Genomic DNA, 24,793 nt, shown 5'->3' with positions numbered 1-24,793 from the left:
TGTCTGCTGGGAGTCATGTAGAAGATCATGAAGATTGAACTCAGCCCTGCTTTATGAATGGTGAGGTGTGAGGTGTCAAACGTGTTTCCCGATTGCCAAGTTGGAGCAAAATGTCGAAGGAGTCTAATAAAGAAAGTATTTTAAAGGCGGCTTATGCCGATTTAAATAAGTTTGGACAGAGCGGTGAATATGAGAAAGCTTTGAAGGCAGCCAACAGGAGTAAGTTGCGATTTATTGGACTTGTCCCAGGCTAATTAATATCTCAAACTAATTTTGTTTTTAGTACTCGGAGTAGCCTCTGACGAGGAAAAGGCCCTTCACTGCAAAGTCGTCTGTTTGATTCAAGTGTCTAAGTTTCAGGAGGCGTACCAGTTCATTGAGAAGAACAAATTGTCGCATTTGGTGTTCGAACGGGCGTACTGTGAGTATCGACTGAATCACCCGGAGAAGGCGCTGAAGACGATCGAGAGTGTCGGGTTAAATAATCTATCGCCAGGATTGAAGGAACTCTACGCTCAGGTCTTGTACCGCCTGGAGCGTTACAGTGATTGTTTCGATTCGTATCGTGAGATTATCAAAAACACTCATGACGACTACGATGATGAAAGGAAGACGAACTTGAGCGCTGTTATTGCTAATTTATCAGGAGAGTCGGTAAGTGAAACTAAGGCAAGAATTGTTTTCGAAAAAGTGGAGGGAACACTTCTCGTAGGAGCTTCTTCTCTGCTTTTGATTGGCATCCAAACTATTAACCATTGGAAAGCAATTATTGCTTTGTTAGGGTATCAAATAGTGTAAATAAGACAATATAAACGAGTAATTTATCATTAGGTTTCGCTAGTTTGAGTGAATTGCTTTCATGCAGATTTGTAGCATTTTTAAATGCGTGTCGGATCAGAACCAATTCAATAAAGTTTGCTAGGGACTACGTCATCACTCAATCTGAACAAATGGTCGCCATTTATAGTAGAGTGTAAGTTATTTCGTGCACTAAAACAGAGTACAGCCACTGCGCTTGCATAGTTATTCATTTCTGCACCTGCAGTTTCTGCAGATCTGCTACTTCCACTCTTGCAGAAATTCTGGAAATCCGAAACCTTACTCAGAGAGCGGAACAAGTAAATGATAATTAATTTCAAAAAAGAGCAACCATCTTGAGTAAGACAATTGGAGGGATATCGGCGTGCTGCTTGCCGTCGCAAAGAAAATAGCTAAAATCATCCTGAAATGCATCAAGGAACACATTGAATCCGTGGTCGACAGAGAACAGACTGTTTACTTTAGTTTACTTGGGGGAGCCGCATCTCCGAACACTCAGGCCATTGTTAGGCCCATTGTACTAACCCCGTAAATCGCCTATTCAATGGCCGCCTAAGGCGTTCGCAGACTTAGCGTATCTGAGAATATTTTTCAGAGACTGAGAGTGTGCAGATTTTTCATTGAAGAAAACCTTACCAAGGTGTCTTCTTCTGAGATTTGAGGAGGCCGGGCAGCTGCATAAAAAGTGCAGAACCATCTCCCCCTCAATCCCCCCCCCCCCCCCTCTCAACCTTTTTCATATGGTAGTTTAAGGAGCAGTGTTCTGTTAAAAGCCATACTAGGATCATTTTCATGTCCCACTTCTTAAAGGACAACAAAAATGCCGCTCTAACGACTCCAGATTCTTTCACAAGAATTTTCGCCTGCCGACAAGAGTTCAAATTTCTCCACTCGGCTGCGTGAATCCTTGCAATTCCACCCTTCAGAGTAGACTTGACAGTGAATGGCTGGATTCCAAAAACTGGTTCTGGCCCCACCATTGTGGATCCAGACCATCGGCGAGCCAGTCTGTCAGCCTACTTATTACTAGTGATGCTTGAGGGCCCCGGCATCCACATCAGAAATATTTCGTTCAGTTAGCCACGCTTCAGCAGCACCTGATTGAGTCTCCATAAGCTGTGGGAGCTCGTTTCATCTTTACCTCTACTTGTTTGTTCCAAAGAGGTTTTCTATCTAGAGTGACTCCGAAATATTTCACTCCTTCGGAGAGTTGAAGGGTAGGCAAAGTCCATTCAGTTTTCTCCTTTTTGTGAATAATACCATTGTGGTTTTATTTGGATTAATTGAAAGACCATGTCTGTGGCACCAACTGTCTATCAAATCAACGGCACGTTGTATATTCCTACACACCGTTCCAAGATCCCGATCCGCAAATTTTGCAGTTCGCATAGTAGTGAGTCGATCAGCATACTCCACAGAAGTGGCGAAAGCACACCTCCTTGGGGGCAGCCCTTCGTTGCTTCTGCAGTCAGATAGCGATCGACACCCACCTCAACACACAACAATCTCTGCGTTAGCATAGCATGGATCCACTTAATTAAAGCATCATCAACACCATGCTCTCCGGCGGCATCACAAAGTTTTTGAAAAGGCGCACAGTCAAAAGCCCCTTCAATTTCCACGAACATCCCCATCGTGTACTCACCATTCAAAGTTGCATCCTTTATCTTTGTGACCAAAGAATGAAGAGCAGAGTCACAGAACTTTCCACGTTGGTAAGCATGTTGGTTTTCATTAAGTGGGTGCGACCTAAGTACGTTTCCATGAATGTGACGCTCCACCAGTCTCTCCAAACCTTTCAGCAAGAATGAAGTCAAGCTGATCTGTCTGAAGTTCTTTCGATTAGAATAGTCATCTTTCCCATGTTTCGGTATGAAGACTACCTTAACCTTTTACCAAGAGGAAGGCACGTAGTCCAGAGCAAGACATCCTCGAAAAATATTTCTTAGGAGTCGCTCTAAGTGCTCCATACCCTCCTTTAGCATTGCTGGATAGATGCCATCCATGCCAGGTGCTTTGAAATGGTCAAAGGACAGTGTAGCAGCTCTCACCTTTTCATGGGTAACAAGTGCTTTCGCAGTGTTCCAATTCCCCTTGCAGCACTTGCGTGTTGAAGGGGTTGTAAGAACCTTCAACTTTCCCCCTGCCACTTCTCTCACCTATTCTCCCGGGTGGTGTACTTCCAGGAGGGTCTGTACTGAATTCAGTCTGGAGCTCGTGAAATACCGTCGAGTTTTCTAAGAGAGTCCAACTTAGCCGACTCATCCCTTTTGAGGACTCTGCACAGCCTTGAACTCTCTCTTTCGCTTTCCAGTTCCTCCCAGTAAGCTCCAGAGGTGTCTCGTTCCTAACATCTAAAGACCTATTCACGCTGTGAGTTCCTGAAATTTAACCAGTCTTCGTTCTTATTACTTTTGCAAGCCTGGTTCAGAAGTCACCTGGTTGATTTCCTGAGTTTTTCAGTTCCCTGCCGCTTTAGCCTCGGGAATTGGACAAGCCTCTTCATAGCACTCTAAAAGTGCGTAATACAAAGTTTTCAATTCATCTTCTATCGCCAAAGGAGTCCTTAGTGGTCTAGGGAACTGTACTTTATTGCCAAGAAGTTCATTGAATTTTGTCGAATCCGTTTTCCTAGGGTTCGGTCTTTGTACTGCAGACTCTTTGCCCGCAATAGTGAGACCTCATCTAGCACTTGCCAGTATGTAATCAACTCTAACAACTTTGAAGTGCAGATTGTTAAGTCAATTACTTCACTTCTTCTTAGCCCCACGAACGTAGGGGCGCACTCTACGTTCGCGAACATCAAACCAGCTGAAGTGATAAAATCAAACAGCTTCCCTTCTCTAGGACTGCATTTGCTACTGTTCAAATATGCTGAGCGTTCGCATCACAACCTATTAAAAGTTGAAGACCACTTGATTCTATATACACTATCAGATACCTTAGTTCTTGCGCCGGCGGAGGATACAAAGAATCATAAGGTAAATAAGCGGAGGCAACTATGATGTTTTTCTCTCGCCATTTATCTGGTATTGTATGATGACCGTAACAAGTTCCTGGGAACAGAATTGTCTGAGCATGGTTGCCTCTAACAATTTTGACATCAGAACGCAGGCCCTCGGTCTCCATGATCTTTCATCGAAGAATATAATTCTGTTAAAACGAACCCATGGCTCTTGAACCAAAAATATATAAGGACAGCCCTGCAACTTTACCAGCCTTGCCGCCAGAAGATAGTAAGAAGTTTTGGCATGCTACAGGTTGATTTGACTAACTCTTACGTTTGTAGCCAAAAGTGCAGCCTAATATGAAAACCGCCGCTAACTGAAAAGTCTGCTGCGTTCATTGTGGATCTCACCGGGGTTACGTGCTTTTCCTCACCTTCCGCCGAAAGTTCCGCTTTCTTGCGTCCGATTTCTCTGGATATCGCCACATTTGGTGTTGTAGCAACGTCCATGTCCTCATTATCATCATCATTATCATGCCGAGCCTTCCTCCCCCGTATTTAAGAACACTGTCACCGACAGGTCGGCCATAGTCAGATTTCCAGTTCCTCTCATTAAAGAAGTTGCTTTACTATCCTTTTTGCCGGACCGCGCCGTAGATACCGAGTGTAGGTTTTCCACTGAATTGGAGAGCTTGTCTTCCACAGATTTCTCCATGGCCACGACGCGATTTCTCAGAGTCGCCGGTGGATTTGAAGTCTGTGGCTTCTTACCACTTCTTCCTTTGTTTCCACCTTCATGTGTTTAGATACCCATAATGTAGTAGTAAACTACCACAAGCTCTTCCACCACGACAAGTAGGAGTCTTAATCTCTTACTACTAAATATAAATAAAGAAAATTCACCTATTCTACAATTTAAAAGCAGAAACTATAATAAAGCTCAAACTTACCATTTTCAATTGTCGAAACAGTCTCTTGGCAATCTAGCCCTTTGCGTGTAAGGTTCCAAAATGGCTTTGGATTCCTATTAACACCTTTTCGAACGTAAGGAGAATGATCCCCGGGCCGTTACTTCGATTTTCCTCCCTCAGATCTACTTGCCCTAAAACATGATTAGAAGCAGATCCTCATCAGTTGCATGAAACTACTCCCAGTTCAGCCGTGCACATTCTTGGCCCATCCGAAGATTGTTTCCGTCGGCCACCGCGAGGAGGTCGTGTAAGGATTTGCCAATTATGCAACCTGAACCTGAAGCATAATCAGACCAAAACTCCATATTCATTATATTGGGTTAGGGAAAAAGAAATGTCGTATTTTGTCAATAGATGGCGACACTGTAATATATCTTGTGTTGTACTAATCGCATCGGGTCATACTATACGGCGATTTGAAGACGACAATTTGCGTTACAAGTGTCTCTTTGATAGTGTTGTGATCGTACGTTTCAGTCTCATGTTATAGTGCGTCAAAGATAGAGTTCACCAAGCAAGAAATTCGTCATATTTTACGTTTTTACTACCTGAGAGGTAAAAATGCAACGAAAGCGGTCGACAAAATTTGTGAAGTTTATGGGCCCGATACTGTAACGATTCGCACAGCACAGCGTTGGTTCGATCGATTTCGTTCTGGTGCAGTGGATGTCGAAGATACACCTCGTACTGGTAGGCGAATCGTCGTAGAAACCGATAAAATCGTCGAAATCATCCAAGTAGACCGGCATGTGAGCATTCGCTCGATTGACCAGGAACTGGGTATAGACCATAAAACCGTTCGAAACCATTTGCAGAAGATTGGATTCCAAAAAAAGCGGAATGTTTGGGTGCCACACGAGTTGACGCAAAAAAATCTCTTGGGCCGAATCAACGCCTGAGATGCACTGCTGAAACGGAACGAATTCGACCCATTTTCGAAGCGGATGGTGACTGATGATGAAAACTGGATCACGTACAATAACCTCAAGCAAAAAAGATCATGGTCGAAGCGCGGCGAGCCGGCCCAAACCATCGCCAAGCCCGGATTGACGGCCAGGGAGGTTTTGCTGTGTGTTTGGTGGGATTGGAAGGGAATCATCCACTATGAGCTGCTCAACTATGGCCAGACCCTCAATTCGGTCCTCTACTGTGCGCAACTCGATCATTTGAAGCAGGCAATTGACCAGAATCGGGCAGAATTCGCCAATAAGAATGGTGTTGTGTTCCACCAGCACAACGCTCGGCCTCACACATCTTTGATGACCCGCCAGAAGCTACGGGAGCTCGGATGAGATGTCCTATCGCACTTACCGTATAGTCCGGACCTGGCACCAAGTGATTACCATCTCTTCCGGTTCATGCAAAACGCTCTTGGTGGTGTTGGCCTCAAAAGAGGCTTGCGAAAACTGGCTGTCTGAGTTTTTTGCAAATAAGGAGGGGGAGATTATGAACTTGTCGTCTAAATGACAACAAGTTTGCGAACAAAACGGCGCATATTTAATTCAAATCGGATAATTCTAAGTATGTTAAATAAAGCGTCAAATTTCGATCACAAATACGACATGTCTTTTTCCCCAACCCAATATATTAATAAATATGTTGTTTACTCCTAGCACTGAAATTGAATTATTTTTCAGAATATCCCTTTCTAATATCAAGTATTAAATCTAGTTCTTCCCGGAATATTAGGTTGCCAACAGTGTGTATTTCAAATTATAATAAATGGAAGTAATTCACTAACCTCTTCGAATTTTACCAATCACCCACTTCAGAAAAGAGATCTACCGAATTTAGAGGAGGATTCTTACGAACTCTGCTTCAATGCCGCCTGCGCATTATCGAACAAAGGCAACTTTAACGAAGCCGAAAAGAAGTTGAAAGTATGCGAGAAAATGTGCCGCGAGTCACTCGAAGACGATGGTATGAGCGAAGAAGAAATGCAGGATGAAATTGCTGTGATACGGTAGCATATTTTTCTTTTATTTCTTCCTGTTTAATTATCCACAAATTCTTTCATTTTCAGCGTTCAACTTGCATATTGTCTGCAAATGCAAGGCAAATCCAAAGAAGCCGCGGCAATCTATGCTGAAGTCTTGAAAAACAAACCGAACGATGTTGCCCTCGTAGCAGTCGCAAGTAATAATTCGGTTGTGTTTAACAAAGACCAGAACATGTTTGATTCGAAGAAGAAAATGCGCGCCGCAATGTCAGACTCTTGCGAGCATAAGTTGACTAATAAGCAGAAGAAGGCAATAATGCTGAACAATTGTCTCCTGGCCTTGTACACGAATGCCGCCGAGCAACAGCAGCTTGTTAACAAGCTTATACAGACGTATCCTGATGCCGAATTCGAGGCTATGTTGATCAAATGTAGTCGTTTAGCCAAGGAGAAAAAGTACAAGGAAGCTGTCGATATCCTCGAAAAAACTGCCATTGCCGACCCAGAGAAGGCGTTCGCTTGTAAATTTATTATCGTGCAATTGCAACTGCTGAGTGTAAGTAGCTGATTTCATGGAGGTAATATCAAATAATTAATTAGTTAATTTAGGGCAACAGAAAAGCTGCTGTGGATGTTCTTCTGTCGCTGGGAGAATCAAAATATAAACCAGGTGTCGTTTCTGCGCTGGTCACATTGTACCTAGGCTTGGATAACAAACAAGCTGCTTCTAACATTTTGAAAGAAGCAGTCGACTGGTATAAGAAGAGCAAGGTGTGTGTGTGTTTTATGTAACTTCAATCACTTAAAACTAACCTTAACATTGCGTTTGTACATACACAGAATAACAGTGGTGACTTGTCGGATATGTGGCGGCAAGCCGCTGAGTTCCACTTACGAGGTGGTGAAGCAAAAACGGCTGCGGCCTCACTTGAAGAACTGCTGAAAACTAACCCGAAGGACATGAAAGTGTTGGCGCAGCTAGTTATCGCCTATGCTCAATTCAATCCTAAACAGGCACAAGATGCCAGTAAACGACTTCCTGCCTTAGAAACACTGACCACTGCCTCTGAAATTGACAGTCTAGAATCAGCTAATTGGATGATGAATACCAAGGCCGCTAAGAAAACTGGAACGAAATCGGATCAATCACCTGGCACTCCTGGCACGGACTTGCAAAAACGCAAAACGAAACGCAAGCGGAAGGGTAAATTGCCTAAGAACTACAATGTCGATATTCTACCCGATCCGGAGCGTTGGTTGCCTAAGTATGAGCGTACTGGCTATAGGAGAAAGCGTGATCGTAGGACGAAGGATGTTATCAAGGGATCGCAGGGAATGGCGTCTGGTGCGGCGGATCAATTGTAAGTTGTCGAACACATTTAAAGCATAATCAGTAATGCTATGTTGATTTTTCGATTTGTTTTACTTTTCAGTGATATGTCGAAGCAACATAATTTGAGCAAGAATTCTCCAGCTACTCCTGCTTATCAAGAATCGACCCCTGGACCTAGACACCAGCATAGGAAGGGCGGCCAGACTAAGAAGAAGAAGGGTCGCCATTAAATGTTCGTTTTCTGTGCATGACTGATTCTTATACGGAATAAATGCTTATTGTTTTGCAATATATTGTGTTTTGAGTACCTTGAGAGGATTATGAAGAACCCTCCTGGATACGTTTAGACTTAAATCTGTTGTATGTTAAAATTTTATTTTGAAGAGCTATACCACACTAAAAAGGGGCCATTTGCTGTGTTTTCAAAAAAGGGCCCGCAACGGGAAGTTTTCTTATTGTTTTCATTCAAAATATTGGCTAAAAACAATGATCTTAAATTTAGTTCTGTCAGCAATTTGCAGGTTTAGTCTTGTATGTCACCTGCTCCGCCTTTGCAAATCGTAAAATAGTCTCTTCATTTTGCATAGTTGTAATAGGACCACGTTTCAGTTTCGTCATTAACGCAGTCCCTTCGTGCGGATAAGGGAATGCTCGGTGGATGCGTTATGGGCATGCACATGCACACATCAGGAGATGTGCGTGCATGCCTATGCGCAGGCCGGGTAGGTGGGAAGTAAACGCCCACCCGTGGATAAAAATTGGCTATGGGAAGGACACCCAGAAATCAATCCAAATATGGAGAACGGGATGGGTAGTTTTTTTACGGTGCAGGGCTTCGGAAACCCAGTACCGGCGGTTTTTGGGAGTGGGCAAGCGGTCCCCGGCCGTCGATATCCAGCGACCGCAGTGCCTCAGTAGTGGGAAATTAGGCTACTTTGGCATCTAATGCTACAAGAGATCTTAGTGGAGTGGAAATGAGATCTACACCGAATCCTTTCCGAAAAAGCTCAAAACTTGGGAGGTCACCACGGAAGGCAACTTTACTACAGTTCGGCAGTCGAGATTCGTCGGGGGACTCGGAAAGGAACTTGGAGAGTCCCTGGACTGACATAACTATCGATGCTGTAAAATGCGATCGTGGAAGACAGCAAACTGCAACCGCGTTTGTTTCATTGGGGGAACGCATATATGAACTCTGTGAATTCATTAAAGAGAGGCGGAATATCCACCAAAATATCAGGGCTCTGATACGAGGTATTAAATTGTCCTATATTAGGGCGGTGGAGGAGAAAAGCGCCCAAGCGTCATGTGGCAAAGTCACACGGGAGACGCAAGTGACGCCACCTTAACGTAAGAAAGGTTAGAACGCGGGCAAACGGAGTAGCGATGGAGTAAGTAAATCCCTTGGTGCCCAACAAGCGGCCAAGAAGAAAAAAGCCTCATCGCCAAAGAAAGCTGCGCCGACGAAACTTCCGGGTTGTTCTTCGATTACGGGTCCAATCGTGACAAAAGGGATACAACCTACAGTTCATAAACCCGAAGAATGGATAAAGGTGGACGGCAAAAAAGCAGCACAAGGAGAAACAAAAGACTCGTCCGGAAGTAATCACCATTTCCAAGAAAGGAGATATGTCATACGTCGACATCCTTCGGAAAATCAAAGCCGATCCGGATCTGACAGACCTGGGTGGTAGTGTGAGCCGTATCAGGCGTACGCAAAATGGGGATCTGTTTGCTGGAACTAAACAAATCTAGCGAGAAGATAGTGGATAGCTTTCGCGGGCAGGTGAAGAAAGTACTAGATGAGCAAGCAGGCGTGAAAGCTCGGAAGCAACAAGTAGTGATCGAGTGCAAAGACTAGACGAGGTCACATCACCAGGGGATACTGTGCTGGGCTAAGGGAACAATTCAACCTAGAAGACAGTGCCATCAAAAGGATGAAGAAGGCATATGGAGGTGCACGCTATTATTAGCTTGTCGATGAAATCAGGGATTAAACTGATTACCGCGGGCAAGGTAAGAATAGACTTAAAGATATGCTTCAGACGGCTCGATTTCGGTCACTTTGCGGTAGCATGTACTAGCGAGTACGATAGGAGGAGGAGAAGGTGCAGAAAGTGCGGTGAAGAGGGCCACCTTATCAAATACTTCACTGGAGCATTTTGCGCAAAGGGAGAACGGGAGTAGATGACCGGCACGTTGCAGGTGGTGGCAGGTGCCCGGCATGTAAGAGGGATCTGGATCGTAAGACTAAATGATAGAAATCAACCTCAATCATTGCGAGGTAGCTCAAGACTTGCTCTCGCAAACCACTCGAGAGTCAAATGTGGACGTGGCGGTAATATGTGAACCGCACCGAAATTACGTTAGTGCTACGTGGGTGAAAGATTCATCGGAAAACGCGGCGATATGGGTATGTGGACGGCAAGCCATTCGAGAAAAAATGGCATTTCCGGGAGCTGGCTTTGTACGAGCGAATGTCAAAGGCGTTCATATCTACAGCTGCTATGCTCCTCCTAGTGCAATATGAAGAGATGCTAGACGGCTTAGTGTTGGATGCTAGAGACCATAGCCCCAAGATCCCAGCCAAATCTTCCTTGAAACCTTCACGGAGCTGGACATCGTACTCGCCAACTTTGGATGCGTGCCCACTTTCCGACGCAGAGGATTAGGCTCAATCGTCGATCTAGCCTACCTCAGTATCTGGTTGGCGAGAGGGATGGTCTGGCGGGTGAGTGAGCACTACACCCGCAGTGACCATCAGACTATTTTTCTCGACATCAGGAACAGGAGGAGGCTACAGTCGAGTGAGCGTCAAAAGCGGAAAAACCAGGATAGCTGGGTGCTCCAGTGGAGCTTTCGAGAAAGAGACATTCCTGGCGACTTCAGAAGGAGGTCCCGACCCGAAGGGGACGGCGCTGTAAAAAAAAAGTGAGCTAAATATATCAACGGATAACTGAAGCCTGCGATTCTACAATGCCGCGACGGAAGTTTCATCACAGTAGGAAACCAAACTACTGGTGGAACCAAGAAATCGCGCTGTAGGGAGCATCGTGTCTGCGAGCGAGGAGGCTTTGCCAAAGTACCAGAGGGAAGCCAGAAGATCAGCAGTCGGAGAAAGAATACCGCGATCTTCGAAGTAGCCTTAAGAAGGCTATACAGGAAAGTAAGAGGAATTGCTACAAGCAGTTATACCTTGAAGCAAATACAAACCCGTGGGGCGCTGCTTATAAGGTTGTAATGAATGTCGGACAAAAAGCCCCCCCAGGTGACGTGCTCGCGACTCTTGTTCAAAATAATCGCAATCCATTTCCCATAACAAGAAGAAAGCGGACCTCATCCAATGGTTCAACAGGACGTCTTCACAATCCCTGGGGTGACCGAGGAGGAACTACGGGAGATCTGTGGACGAATTGGAGACAATAATCCAGAACTAAGTTGGAGATTGAATATAGAACTGAAGGTGAGGAGCCTTCTATGCCTGCAAGAGAACCTTTGCAAGAATTGGGGTCTCCGGCCGAAGATGGTTTTCTAGATGTACACCGCTGCGTTGCGTACGGCTCTATTGTATGGTGGCAGGCTTTGAGTAAAAAGTACAAGTGCTACTGGGGCTGTGCAATCCTGCTCGGAAAATGCTTTCAATGTACTCCTGCGTTTCCTACCCCTAGACCCCCACATTAACCACGTTGTAGCGTGCAGTGTCGTCAGACTATGTAAATCTGGATGCTGGACACCGAAGCCATACGGCCTCAGTAACATCCTAGACGGAGTACCTCAGGAAATCTGGGCTTTCCGCACGGACTATGCTACACGCAAGCTGAACTTCACGAGAAACTTTGCTGTGGACTTTCCAACCAGGGCAGAGTGGAAGATCGGCGGCGTGTTGTAAGGTTATGACAAAGAATTCTTGACCGATGGATCAAAGATGGTCTGTAGAGTCACTGTGGGTTTTTTTAATACACACAGTGTATACGAGTTATATGATCTCCCAGGTTTTGCTAGTGTAACCCAAGCGTAACATAGCCATTCTGACCGAGAGCCAGGCGGCCATTAAGGCCTTGTAATCAGCGACGACATCCTCCAGGCTGGTGGGGCAGTCAGTCGTAGGGGGTTTTACGTGAGTACCTGTCATAGAGACTTAATCCCATAGTCTTTTTAAAACACGGATTGATTTTGTGACCACAATCACAGCCCCGCCGAAGCAAGCTATGACGGTACCAGTCTATACCAAGTGCATGGCTCAGCATCTATATTGGTAGATGCAAGACCTACCTAAATCTCTACCGAACTAAGGAGTACGACACCCGTGTTGAAACGCAACACCATGCCAAGGCCCGAAGGTCTCTGTTCGCTTGAATGTAACCACAACCCATATGAAGATCCCACTAGGGAACCAACGGCAAACATCCGAGCTGTACTCACATACAATATGAATTCGCTCGAAGTATGTGAGTCCAGGGGCTATCCCGATTCCCATGGTACCAGTATACCCCTGGTAAAGTTTCGTGACCAATTGCCACTTCAGATGAGTCCCCGTGCAGACTCGGATCTGATCGCTCTGATTAGGTCTTTGGAGCATTCGGGGCGGCACGCGCAAGGTGACTGGGTCTGGGTTCATCGCAACATAGAGTGGAATTAGCGGGCTGACGGATTGGCCAGGTGGAGCTCTGCTCTTGGCAGTCCTTCTTTGGGTACAGTCGTTGTCTCGCTGGTGATTGTCAAGGCCGCATCTATTCACACTATTTAGCAGCCACGGGCCTTAGATCTCGAAGGCTTATCACCTGTGCCAAGTCAAGGAGGATTTGGCCCGCTTACAACAAAATCCGATCACGAGAACTCCAGTGCCAGACGCGTGCAAAGGCGGACAAGGTTACGCCGGTCTACACGGGACACTGCCTCATAGGGGACCATGCCGCCAAGCTCGGCATACCCTACTATTCGCATTGCTGCAGCGGCAGCGAAGAGAGGAAAACCCGCAGTCACTTCCTCTGCAATTGCCCAGCTCTAGTTAGAGTCAGGCTACGGACACAGGGTAAACCATTCTTTGGGGACCTCAGAGAAATTTCTAGCTGCGTGATGGGAGAGCTGCTTGAAGACCAGAACCGGCTTGGCTGTGCCTCCCTTTTCTCATAACAGCAGTCATAGTCTTAAGAGTTTTGTGGCACAGCGCTGATTGGGTTACTCGGAGCAGCCACTGATACCTGTTAGCCTAAAAATGTATACTCCTTTTAGCCGTCTTTTATGACAAGTAGTGAATACTTAGAGTGTATTCTTAAACTGCGATCCAATAAGACTTTAATAGATTGTATGGAACCACTTTTATCGATGTTTTTCGTGGTAAGGCTTTATGATCTTTGCTATTTAATATAGTAGTGTGTGGGATCCGAAAATTTTTAATTGTAGGGGATTTAAAGAGGCACTTTGTTCTCAGTCAACCACGCATTGCATACTAAATGCATGCTAGAAACTTTACCCAAACTATCTCGCCAAATCTAATTCAATAAAATGAAATTTAACTTTTATCTATTTCTTAAAAACTACAAATATGTACATAGTTCTACACAACATTAAGGCTACAATTTCGTGGTATTCTGTCGAAACTCATCCGTAGTAAATGCTTTGTTGTCCTCCCCACAATCCCATCTCGTTCGAGTTTGTTTTAAATCGCGACCATTTGCCAGGCGACTAGCATCAAAGTTCAGTCTGTCAGTCGGGATAGTCCACATTGTCTCTCCGGAACTGACCATTTGCTGAAGATTGTTTCGAGCGTTCGGTGGGGTTTCATCTTCAACATTCTTATCTTCTGATTCCTTTGGTTGTTTGTTTCTATTTCCGGAAAATTCTTTTTCAATATCCTGCAACGGTCATTTATTTGTAAATAATTGGGTACCAGAGACTTAAAACACTTACACTCAGAGACCGACCCTCTGTTTCCGGAAGCAGAAAATATAACAGTATTGTGCCAACAAAACTTACAGCTGAGTAAAACCAAAAGGTACCAGGCATTGTCATTGTTGAAAGCATTTGTAAGAAGAGTTTATTAGCTAAGAATCCAAAAAGATACCCTACTCCTCCTGATATTCCCGATGCATTGCTTCGAATCGCGGCCGGGTAAACTTCGCCAATAAGCATCCACGGAATAAGACGAATTCCCAAATGAGCGAAAAATGCGGAGCCCAAAAGTAATATCAGCGGGATCCAGAGGTATTTGTTTTTTTTTCTGTTTAGGCACGGGAACCAGGATTTTCTTGTGTATTTCAGGATTGTCTTCTAGAGGATTGAGAATCTCGTCAAGGTCAATGAGCACTGGTGGTTCTGTATTGTCCTGAGTCGTTTCATTAAAGACATCATAGTTTAGAAAATCTGTCTGGTTAGAATCCACTTCAAAATCAGGACTGTTCCCGGTATTGGTGAAATCAAAGTAATCATCGGTTATATTGAAATTATCCTCGAAGTCAGCGCTACGAATTAACCTTCGGGAACTGTTAGTTGCGTTGAAATCACCATCGAAGTAGTCTAAATATAAAATCGTAGTTGTTTCCGGTAATTCAGGAGGGATTGTTGTAATAATGGTTTCAGGTTTAAGCCTCAAAACACTCAAGAGTTCACTTCTCTCCAAAGCTTCCTCTTCTTTGTCGAAAATGTCTGTTACATTTTGAAGGGTAATGATGTTTTCCTGCGGTACTAATGATGATGCATTTGTTACAACATTGGCTATTGCAAATCCGGGAACTGATTTCAAGAAGTAAGCATATGTAGCCGTACCTGTGAAAGAAAATAAATATCTTTGAGTGTAAATTCTACGACCTAGAGTGTGCGATAGATATACCAAATATGCATAAACCACAGCCAATAGTTGAAGCGAAGACTAATGGCCTTTTGCCAGTGAAATGTATAAGGACAATACACAATATTGTACCAATAAGCTCTGCCAAACCAAGCAAGATAGTAGCATGGTATTTATCCACCGGCGTCTTCAGAGTATGGAAAATCTATGAATGAAATTCTAACGTACACGTGCTTCCTTATAATACTTAATCCACCCTACCTGAACAGCATAAGTTTGTAATGTGGTCTTCCCAGAAAAATGCCCAATGAAAAATGTCAACAAAATAAGACAGAATGGCGACAAAAAAGATCGTTTCTTGAATAGTCGTAAATATTTCATAACTGGCGACCTTTTTACTTCTTCCGCCGCTTGCTCTTGCGATGGTTTCACAATGATACTATCATACAGTTCATTGAACTCGGCTTCGACTTTATATTCAGGAACCCATCCACGTAGCCAAGTAAGTGATTTCACAGCTTCCGGGAAGCGATTCATTCGGATCAACCAATGTGGGCTCTCCGGAACGAAGAATAAAGCAATAATACTTATGACGGGGAAAACAGTGCTGACAGCGGCAATGGTCCGCCAATCTAATATTGATCCCAGCACGAATTGTATGAAGACTCCAAGGATAACACAAGCTGATCCCGAAGCAGCAAGCATTCCACGATATTTCGGTTCCGTGATTTCAGCTACATATGTTAGTACCGGGGCTTCCATCAAACCACCACTAAGGCCAGATAAGCAGAGCCCAGCATATAAATATCCAGTACTAGTGGAAAAATGAAAAAGCAGCCAGGAAGCCAGGATAGGGAAATTTACCAGCTGAAAGTATAAAGTTACCAACGAATTTCATGTTGTGAAAATTAATACCTGCATAGCCTTCCTTTTCCCGATCGGTGATGTGAATGCTCCAGAAAATATACATCCCAGTGGAACACATATCAGATTAATGGAACCTGTAAAGGTAATAAATTTGTCAGGAGGACTTTACTCAGCGTAAGGGGTAAATATTTTCATTACGCACTAAACCAAGAAATTTCATCTCTACTAAGAACGATGTCGCTAGGTTCCCGTCCATCGCCACCCTGGATAGCGGGTATAACAATCGTTGGAAAACCAAGGGTCATGCCATATACTGGAATAAAGAAATTATTAAATAGGTTTTGAGAAAAGGAGATCAAAATTACCAAACAACGATGTGGAAGAGATTTGGCTAAACGTGTAGGACGAGCATGGTAACACGCAATTACTAACTTGTTACTATAGCTTGCAATCCTACACAAATAAGAAAATTGGGAATGAATCTTGACGAAGATTTTCCATAATCCATGTGTGTGTGTGTGAAAATAGGTTTGAAACCTTCCACTTTTCCAGTTTTACACTTTAAGATTGATAAAAAGGAATCTCGATCGGAGATACGACGGAAAAAAAGAATAATAGATAGAAGACGGTTTAACAAAAATATATGGTCGCCAGAGACTTTAGTATAAGGTTCCAATTGGCCGAGTTGAACGCATTCCTCACATCCAGGATCACCACCACACAATATTTGCTGGTACAACCTCTTCCGTGAATTGCAATTTCGGCCAATCCAGTAACCATTTTGATGGCTTTACGGAACCCATACTGCCTATCTGAAGGGCCCTCTTGGCTCTCGACGACCGGGAGTAGTCTATTATAAATAACCCACTCCAACATTTTCCCCATAGTGTCTAGAAGACATATGAGTCTATATGAGGACATTTCCCCTGGAGGTTTGGCAGCCTTAGGCAGCAGCACCAGCTTCTGCCGCTTCCATGGTGCAGGAAAGATACCCTCGGACATGCACGTTTCGAAAAGCTCCGCCTACATATCCCGTCCTATCTAATGACGCCAAGTTTGAGGGCCTAATTCGGTATGCCGTCCAGATCCGGGGCTTTGCTGTCGCCTATTCGACTGCAGATCTCGAGCAGTTTGTCACTGGTGGAATCGCCGTCACATTCAGGGGGTGATGGAAGGTATCAGTACCCCTCTCTTGTTGGGAAATTACCCCTGGATTATTTTGAATAAGCGCATAGGGCTCGTGATCTGCGGAGATGATCGGCCTCTGAATCGTCCTGCAATGATTTTATAGGCGCTACCCCATGAATTTATGTTCGCTTCCGAACAGAGCTCCTTAAAACATTCCCTCTTACTCCGCTGGATGGCGAGCTTGAGGTTCTTGCGGGCTGCCTTATAGAGATGCTTCTTTTCCCCTTGATCGATTCTACCTATTGCTCTAAGAGCCGTTCGTCTGGCTCTGTGGCAAGTCGATCGAAGGTCGGCAAGTTCACTATTCCACCAATAATTGGGTTTCTAGTGGAGAATGAGCATCTCCTAGGCATCGACGCGTCACATCCTTTAGAGATGTGCTTTGTGTAACATGGAGAGCTCTATCCGTGGAGGTGCCTTGCTAGGCAGGTCTAACCACACCTCCATGAATGTTCACTCATCCATCGCTTTTGTAGATCATCCTGGTGTTCTTTTGGATGCTTCCAGGGTGAGGATTTCCTGCTTTGTGGCTCCGCTCTTAGTTCAAAAGCCATCTCACAGGTTTTCAAACTCAGGCAGTATGAGGCTCGGTGGGGCGTAGCAGCTGTATATGCATATATCGCTTATTTTTACCCACACAAAGCCACTAGCCGCCTGACCCATGCTATATTGTATAGCTTGACGAACGCATGCCCATATCGCCGCTCCATCAGTCCAATCTGTGACCCATACACCACCGTCAAAATTTCTGTATGGTTCACTAATGATAGCAATCTCCATCGCAGAATCGTAAGTGGTCTGCGCAAGCAAATCTTGTGTGATCTTGCCATGATTAAGGTTTATTTCCATTAACTTCATTTTTTCACTACAGTTAACGCCTTCCTAAATTCCGGGCATTTACCATTTCTGGGAATATGCCGGTTACCCCTTCCCTTCTTTCCTTCGCACAAAATGCATTTTGGGGGCAATATGTCCTTTCTTCCCACACCTTCGACATACCGCTAATGCATGCCTTCGCGAAATGTCGAGACATTAGACATTTGAAGCACCTTTTTAGGAGATCTGTTTCCAACAACCCATCCAATCCGAACCTTCCCCACGGTCAACAACTTCTGTGCTGACTCCACTGGCAGTCGCATTGTGGCCGTTTGAGTACCGCCATAAACTTTCCTTAGGCTCACGCTGAATTCCTCCAACTTAAATTGTTGCTTCAAGGCAGTGCAGATCTCTTCTCTGGGTGTTACCTCATCGAGATCTTTGCACTGTTTATAGATCTCATTGTTTAGGATAAGTGAGGGATTCTAAGTCCACAACCACTTGCTGTTGGACCGGACCAAATGGAGAGCAACTTACTCTCTCATACCAGATATCACACAGTGCAGCAATTATAGAGACATCATATTGCTGAGTACCATCTATAAGATATTCTCCGCTATCTTGCTAGGCCGGATAGCCCCATACGCCCAGAACATCACTGGTCCATACCAAAGAGGCTTCACTCCAGGCAAATCAGCGGCAGATCAGATTTTCTGTCTGCTGCAAGCGATTGAAAACCTGTTGGAATATGAATAATTGTTGCACCATCTCTTCATAGCCAGGGTAAAACTGTACACGGCCATGAGGGAATTCAGTATCCCAATGAAATTGATCAGACTGACCCTGACGTATGTGCGAGGCCACATAAAAGCAGCAGGATCACTCTCAAGACCATTCGACATCAACAACGGTCTACAACAAGGGGATGCCCTATCATGTGTCCTCTTTAACCTGACCCTGGAGAAAGTGATCCGTGATGCTGAAGTAAATGCAAGAGGTACGACCAGTCCACTCAACTACTGGCCTATGCTGACGATATCGACATCATTGGAAGATTCACCCGAGACGTACAAACTGCCTTCATTCAGATCAAGGAGGCGGCGCGAGATCTTGGGCTGCACATTAATGAAGGCAAGGTAAAGTATATGGTGGCAACATCAGCACCGCAAACCAATCAACCAACAACATCAAACTGCACTGGTCAAACGGGAAGAATAAAGATAGGAGAATACAACTTTGAGACCGTTGACAATTTCTCCTATTTAGAGTCGAAAATCACAACCGATAACAGCTATGACCATGAAATCCGCGCACGATTCTTGGCAGCCAACAGAGCCTATTGCAGCTTACAAAAAGTGTTTCGCTCGAAACGTCTCACCATAGGGTCAAAGCTCTTACTATACAAGACAATGATCTTGCCAGTCCACATGTATTCCTCGGAGACTTGAGTTCTTAGGAAGAAGAATTGCGAACTCTTGGCCGTGTTCGAGAGAAGAATCCTGCGAAGAATTTTTGGCCACCTACATGAGGATGGACGATTCCGTAGTCTACATAACGACGAAATCTATGAGCGATGCCATGACCGTCAGGTTGTGAATAAAATCCGACTCAACGAGTTGCGGTGGGCGGATCACTTAATCCGTATGGATGAGGATGATCCAACCCGGAAAGTCTATAAGGGCAATATCTATGGTAGGAAAAGAAGACGAGGCAGACCCTGCCTGAAATGGAGCTATAGTGTAGGTCAGGACGCAAGACAGCTTTTAGGGATATTGAATTGGTGGATCTCGGCGCAAAACCGAGATTTCTGAAGTTCCTTATTAAGGCGGGCCTAGACCGAATACCAGTTGTTGCGCCGTTGATGATGAATGATGATGAGTTGTGACTTGAGGCAAATACGAACCCGCGGGGCGCTGCTTAATAATAATAAGAATCGTTGGCGCAACAATCCAAATGGATCGGCGCCTTGAAAGGTGAAGTGTGAAGAGCACTTTATTCAAAACCTAATGGTACACTATAGGATTACAGTACCCTCTAGGAGGCAATGTGGTCAGCATTGCGCTCGCCCTAGATTATTACCCTGATTTCACTCAGGTACACATTCACGGCTCAGTCGACTGGTATCCGAGGTCAAATCACGATGCAAATACCACTTCACCAGTGAGATTTGAATCGCGATCTTCCGTACGACAGCCTTGTGCTCTAACCACTCAGCTATCCGGACGGGGCGCTACTTACAAGGTTGTAATGAACAAGATTCGTGGGCGAAAATCACCCCAAGTGATGTTCTCGCGACTCTTGTTCAAAATAATCGGAATCCCTTTCCCCCAGCAGGAAGAAAATGGACCTCAACCAACGATGTAACAGGCCATCTTCACAATCTCTGGGTGACCGAGGAGGAATTACGAGGGTTTTGTAGACGTATTGGGGATAATAAGGCTACGGGTTTGAATGGGATTCCGAACGAAACCATGAAGTTGGCTGCTAAAATCAAGCCCACATAGTTCATAAGCACATTTGAATCGTGCATGGCAGAAGGAGTGTTTTCCGCCTAGTGGTTCTGTTATCGAAGCCTCAAAAACCACCTAGCGCACCCTCTTCATGTCTGTCTTTCAGACACTGTGGGAGAGATGTTGGAGAGGGTGATATACAACAGGCTGCTTTCCTTCGTCGAGCGAACGGGTGGTCTATCGGAGCGGCGGTATGGGTTTCGCAGAGCAGGGTCCACTGTCGATGCAACGGTAGTGGACCTGGCTCGGGAGGCATTCGCCGCCGGTAAGTGCTGCACGGCGGTGACGCTGGATGTCAGGAATGCCCTTAACTCAGTCAACTGAGGTTGGACTAAGGCACCCTGGATAAACTAGGTGTCACTTAGATAGTTCGGATAATCGAGAGTTACTTCTCGAAGAGCCTTATTTCGTACGAAACCGACGACGGACCGAAGGAATATGTTGTGACAGCAGCTGTTCCCCAAAGCTCCGTATTGGGGCCCCTGCTGTGAAACATATTGTATGACGGAGTCCTCGGCCTCTGTATGCGAAAGGAGGTAAAGTTGATTGGTTTGCAGACGACCTGGCGGTGGTAGTAGTTACAAAACAGTCCCAGGACGCGGAACTGTATGGAAGTGAAACAATTCATGCCATCTAAGCATGGCTCCAAAATGGTGAAACTGGAAATGGGAAAACTGAACCAAAGACTAGTTCATCTCTAGCAAGGATGATCTAGTCCTGATATACGCGCCTCCTGTCTGGACGTGCACACTAAATAACATAGTGAACCAGGGAAGGGTAAATTCGGCATACCGGCTAATCGCGCCGAGGATGTGCAGTGCATACAGGACAGTATCCGATGAGGTAGTGTGTGTCGCGGGGACGATTACCTTGGATCTTCTGGCGGATGAGGCACACTGTCTTCACCGGAGAAAGATGGCGAATCCGGCTGAAGTAATTGTGGGCTTCTGAAAAGCCACTGGGAAGAAGTTGTACAGGAGATGACAGCAACGGTGAGATAATTCCGAGAAAGGCTGCTGGTATTGAGAGATGGGTCGAGCGGAAGCATGAAGAGTTGAATTACCATCTAACGCAATTCGCTACGGGACACGGTGGATACAGGAAGTACTTGCTTCGCTTCGAATTCGATGAGTCCCAGACTGTTCTGAATGCGCCGCTACATCCGAGGACCCAAAGCATGTTATGTTCCATTGTCCGAGATTCACAAATGAACGTAATTATCGGATACCACAATTTGGTGGAGGAGATGGTGAAATCTGAAGGAAATTGGAGTGCGATAAACGCAACAATAACTACGATACAAGGAAAGCTGCAGGAGCTGAACCGAGCCTAGAAAAGAAAGCGCGACTTAGTTGTGCTGGTGTAAACCAAAGCCCTACTCGCGAAGTAATACTCCACGGTGGTCCCGCGGGGATAGGGGCGGAGAAGTGGGGGTGGTTTTAGTGGGTGAGAATCCCACATACTGCTGCAACCTGGTGCAGCGTAGCGTCTTTTTAAGATTTCCACCTCCACCCAAAAAAAGAAACATAAACATTAAGGACCGGAATCACTACCAATAGTTAATAGTAGTAACCGACCCATATAATTTTACATCTAAATTTTATAACTTAAATGAAAATATTTACCAAAGAGCAAAATGTTTTTTACACCAACAGCTATAAATTGTGGTAAGGCACGTCGAAATTCGCCAAGTTCCGGTTGGTTGTCCACAACGCGTCTAGTACCATTTCGAAAGAAATTGTGAGGGCGATCGTTGACAAATCTGGGAATGAAACAAAGGTAGAATTATTAGAACCACATTGAGGTTTTTAAATTGCAACGAATCAATAAAGTGAAATTACTCGCAAGCAAAGAACCCTAGCATACGTTTTGAGCACTTCTCCACGCACCCCATTTCACACTTGATTTCTCGATCCACTGCTAGCACTGCAATGGCAGAAGTACTTGGATTTATTGTTGAATATCTAATTAGCATTAATGGTTGTATCTGAAATTGTTATTGATGTTGAGTAAGCTCAAGTCAGACTAATTGCCGTCGGTAACCAACGAGATTCCATTGTTGTGAATAATTTTAAGCTTCTTTAGACACTGATATCTGCCGTGGATAATTGATGATAATTAATTTTGTATAGGGGATTTGGGATCTGTTGCAACTCAGTTCAATCCCCTATTAGTTAGCCCAAAGCCGACCTTCCGTTTCTCATTCCAAACGGGCGGAAAAAGCTATGGAAACACAAGAGCGAAGAAGCAAAACATGTGAAGAAACTAAGCAAAATAACCCACGAACCATTTATATTTTACTTTCTTGTACTCACGTGATAGCGATGGTTAAATTTTGCATAAGTGAATACAAACGGGTCATGGCTCCATAATGGGAATTGAATTTCCATTTGATTCTTCCCATTTGGTACCAGCAAAGCGATCGACTCTACGCTATTTACAGCATTGCAAACAGTCCCCGGTACCGTGCTCAATAGAAAGAAGCAAATAAACACAAAATGATCGGAAGTCGATAATTAAATTAAGCGGAAGGTGGCAGATTCCCCCTGAATACGATGAGGTAAGCGCTAGATGTTGTGCAGGTTGATTGGTTGTAAATCAGGTAGCATCACTCATCCGCTAACCATGAAGTAGTAGGACCTGGCGAGCGTATGATACCCATATAACTTTCATTTTGATCAGGTTATTTGCGCTGAATTAGTGAAATTTTATAAACGAAGCAATCTGGAATCATTCATCTGAGGAATCGCATACAGTGATACACAGGTGGACCTAAGACAGAAGACGGAACTGGGGTTGAAACATGGGGCGTGAACCCGAGGCACGACATGTTACAGCCTCTAGGTCAACATACCATTGTTTTTCAGGCGAATCTATTTGTCAGGAAGAGAGATAAATAAAATATAGTTGTTGTCACTCCACTATGCCTTGTTGGCAGATCCCGCGACAAGCTGACCAAAAAAACGCATTAAATGTCGTTAAAAAAAAATGATCGTGTTGAGATATCCAACGCCTCGGAAAAATGCTAGGGCGTCTAACTCCGGCGACACGGGCCCCGGTCACGTCGAGGAATGGGGAAGGGTTCTTGATCCATGGACGGCGTCAGAACGTAAATCAATTATAGACATTTGCACCCTTCAAGGGACCCGATGGTTTGATGCCAAAAGCTGACACATAGAACGCGAACGCGGTAAAAATGGCTATAAACTTCTTTATTTTGGAAGCCTACGCACTCAATACATCTCTGGTGCCATTAAAGAAGTCGAACGATCTAATGATCGGCTGATGAAGTTCACCATTATATCAGCTGACCGCACTATTCACTTCTTCACCGCGTACGTACCACAGACAGAACGACCTAATGCCGAGAAAGATATCTTCTGACAACTTCTTAATGGTGGTCAAAGAGTAGTATAGGCCCCGGGGCGAAACGTGGATTGGTACCCACGATTGAGCATAAAACTTGGGAAACGCCTGCTGAACCAACACCAACAGCTCTACCACCAAACCCTATTTCCACCTCCACGTGGTGACCTCTGGAAGTTCTTTCTTAACGAAAAGCTGCAGACGGAAGAGGATGAAGACGAGTCTCCCGCGTCTAAAAACGGGACAAATTGTACCAACTGTACAGGTTGGGGGTTGGGTAAGACTGACAACCCTACACGGAAAACAACTTGTTACGAAGCCACAACAGGAGCCTCGGACTGGACGGATTACACAACGACGAACGTGAACTCCCTGTACAGAGGTATAGCTGCTGAGCAGCTAGCCGATACCTTGTCCAAAATATAGGGCTGATGTAACAGCGTTACAGGAGATGCGTTGGATAGGGACCGGTTTCCTGGAGAAGAGTCGCTACACCATATATTATAGTGGCCATCCAGTAAACCATGTGCTCGGAGTAGGTTTCTTAGTCACCCAAAAAATGAAAACTGCTGTTATCGGCTTTGAAAATATAAGCGAACGGCTATGCATTATTCACTCTGCGCTTGCGAGGCAAGTTTAGAAATATAAGCCTCATCAAAGTTCACGCCCCTATAGAGAAGACTGCAGAATCGGAGAAAGATACCTTCTACGAGGCAGTGGAACGAACACTCGAAGCCTGTCCCAGATATGATATCAAAATCATATTTGGGGGTTTTAACAGCCAAGTAGGGGAGGAGCTAGTATTCAGGCGATACGTTGGCTCCCATAGCTTACACCAAAATACAAATGATAACGGACTGCGGATCATTCAATTAGCAGTGTCGCACGAAATGGTTGTTGGAAGTACTGGTTTGCGCGGAAAGCGGTCCACAAACATACATACGTGGGCTCTCCAGATGGGACACTTTTCAACCAAATTGACCACGTGTTGATCGAAATCCGCCACCTCCCAGCCTTATTGAATGTCAGAACATATAAGGGGGGCCAATATAGACTCGGATCACTATCTCGTTTGCATGGTGCTCCGAGCTCGAATAACAACACCAACCAGAATCCCTTTTGACAATCAGGTGAGAGTTAACACTGAAGACATCCACAACACAGCACTCCACGACATAAGAGGGAAATGGAAGCCGCAATAACCGCAGTCAACAAAGATCCTGGAGATGAACCATCAACAAATGATCTTC

General features: G+C 44.9%; 2 protein-coding genes across 2 annotated transcripts; one reads left to right on the top strand and one right to left on the bottom strand.

Annotated features, from left to right (window-relative positions):
- Nucleotides 1-3: 3 nt before the first annotated feature.
- On the top strand, nucleotides 4-8,300 carry LOC119658778 (signal recognition particle subunit SRP72). The gene is made up of 7 exons (XM_038066476.1): nucleotides 4-219; nucleotides 284-654; nucleotides 6,510-6,700; nucleotides 6,761-7,232; nucleotides 7,286-7,447; nucleotides 7,517-8,037; nucleotides 8,110-8,300. Exons 1-7 carry the CDS (start codon nucleotides 111-113, stop codon nucleotides 8,237-8,239), a joined length of 1,956 nt encoding a protein of 651 aa, XP_037922404.1. The 5' UTR covers nucleotides 4-110; the 3' UTR covers nucleotides 8,240-8,300.
- Nucleotides 8,301-13,515: 5,215 nt separating this feature from the next.
- Nucleotides 13,516-22,601, bottom strand: LOC119660361 (facilitated trehalose transporter Tret1). The gene is given in 9 exon segments (XM_038068869.1): nucleotides 13,516-13,864; nucleotides 13,920-14,228; nucleotides 14,230-14,774; nucleotides 14,839-15,001; nucleotides 15,058-15,663; nucleotides 15,712-15,797; nucleotides 15,866-15,976; nucleotides 21,803-21,939; nucleotides 22,493-22,601. Coding segments are annotated over 9 exon segments (2,328 nt in total). The 5' UTR covers nucleotides 22,582-22,601; the 3' UTR covers nucleotides 13,516-13,582.
- Nucleotides 22,602-24,793: the final 2,192 nt, after the last annotated feature.

This window comes from Hermetia illucens, chromosome 6 (genome assembly GCF_905115235.1).
Source record: "Hermetia illucens chromosome 6, iHerIll2.2.curated.20191125, whole genome shotgun sequence".
Taxonomy (NCBI): domain Eukaryota; kingdom Metazoa; phylum Arthropoda; class Insecta; order Diptera; family Stratiomyidae; genus Hermetia; species Hermetia illucens.
This window is presented reverse-complemented; position numbering and strand designations above follow the sequence as displayed.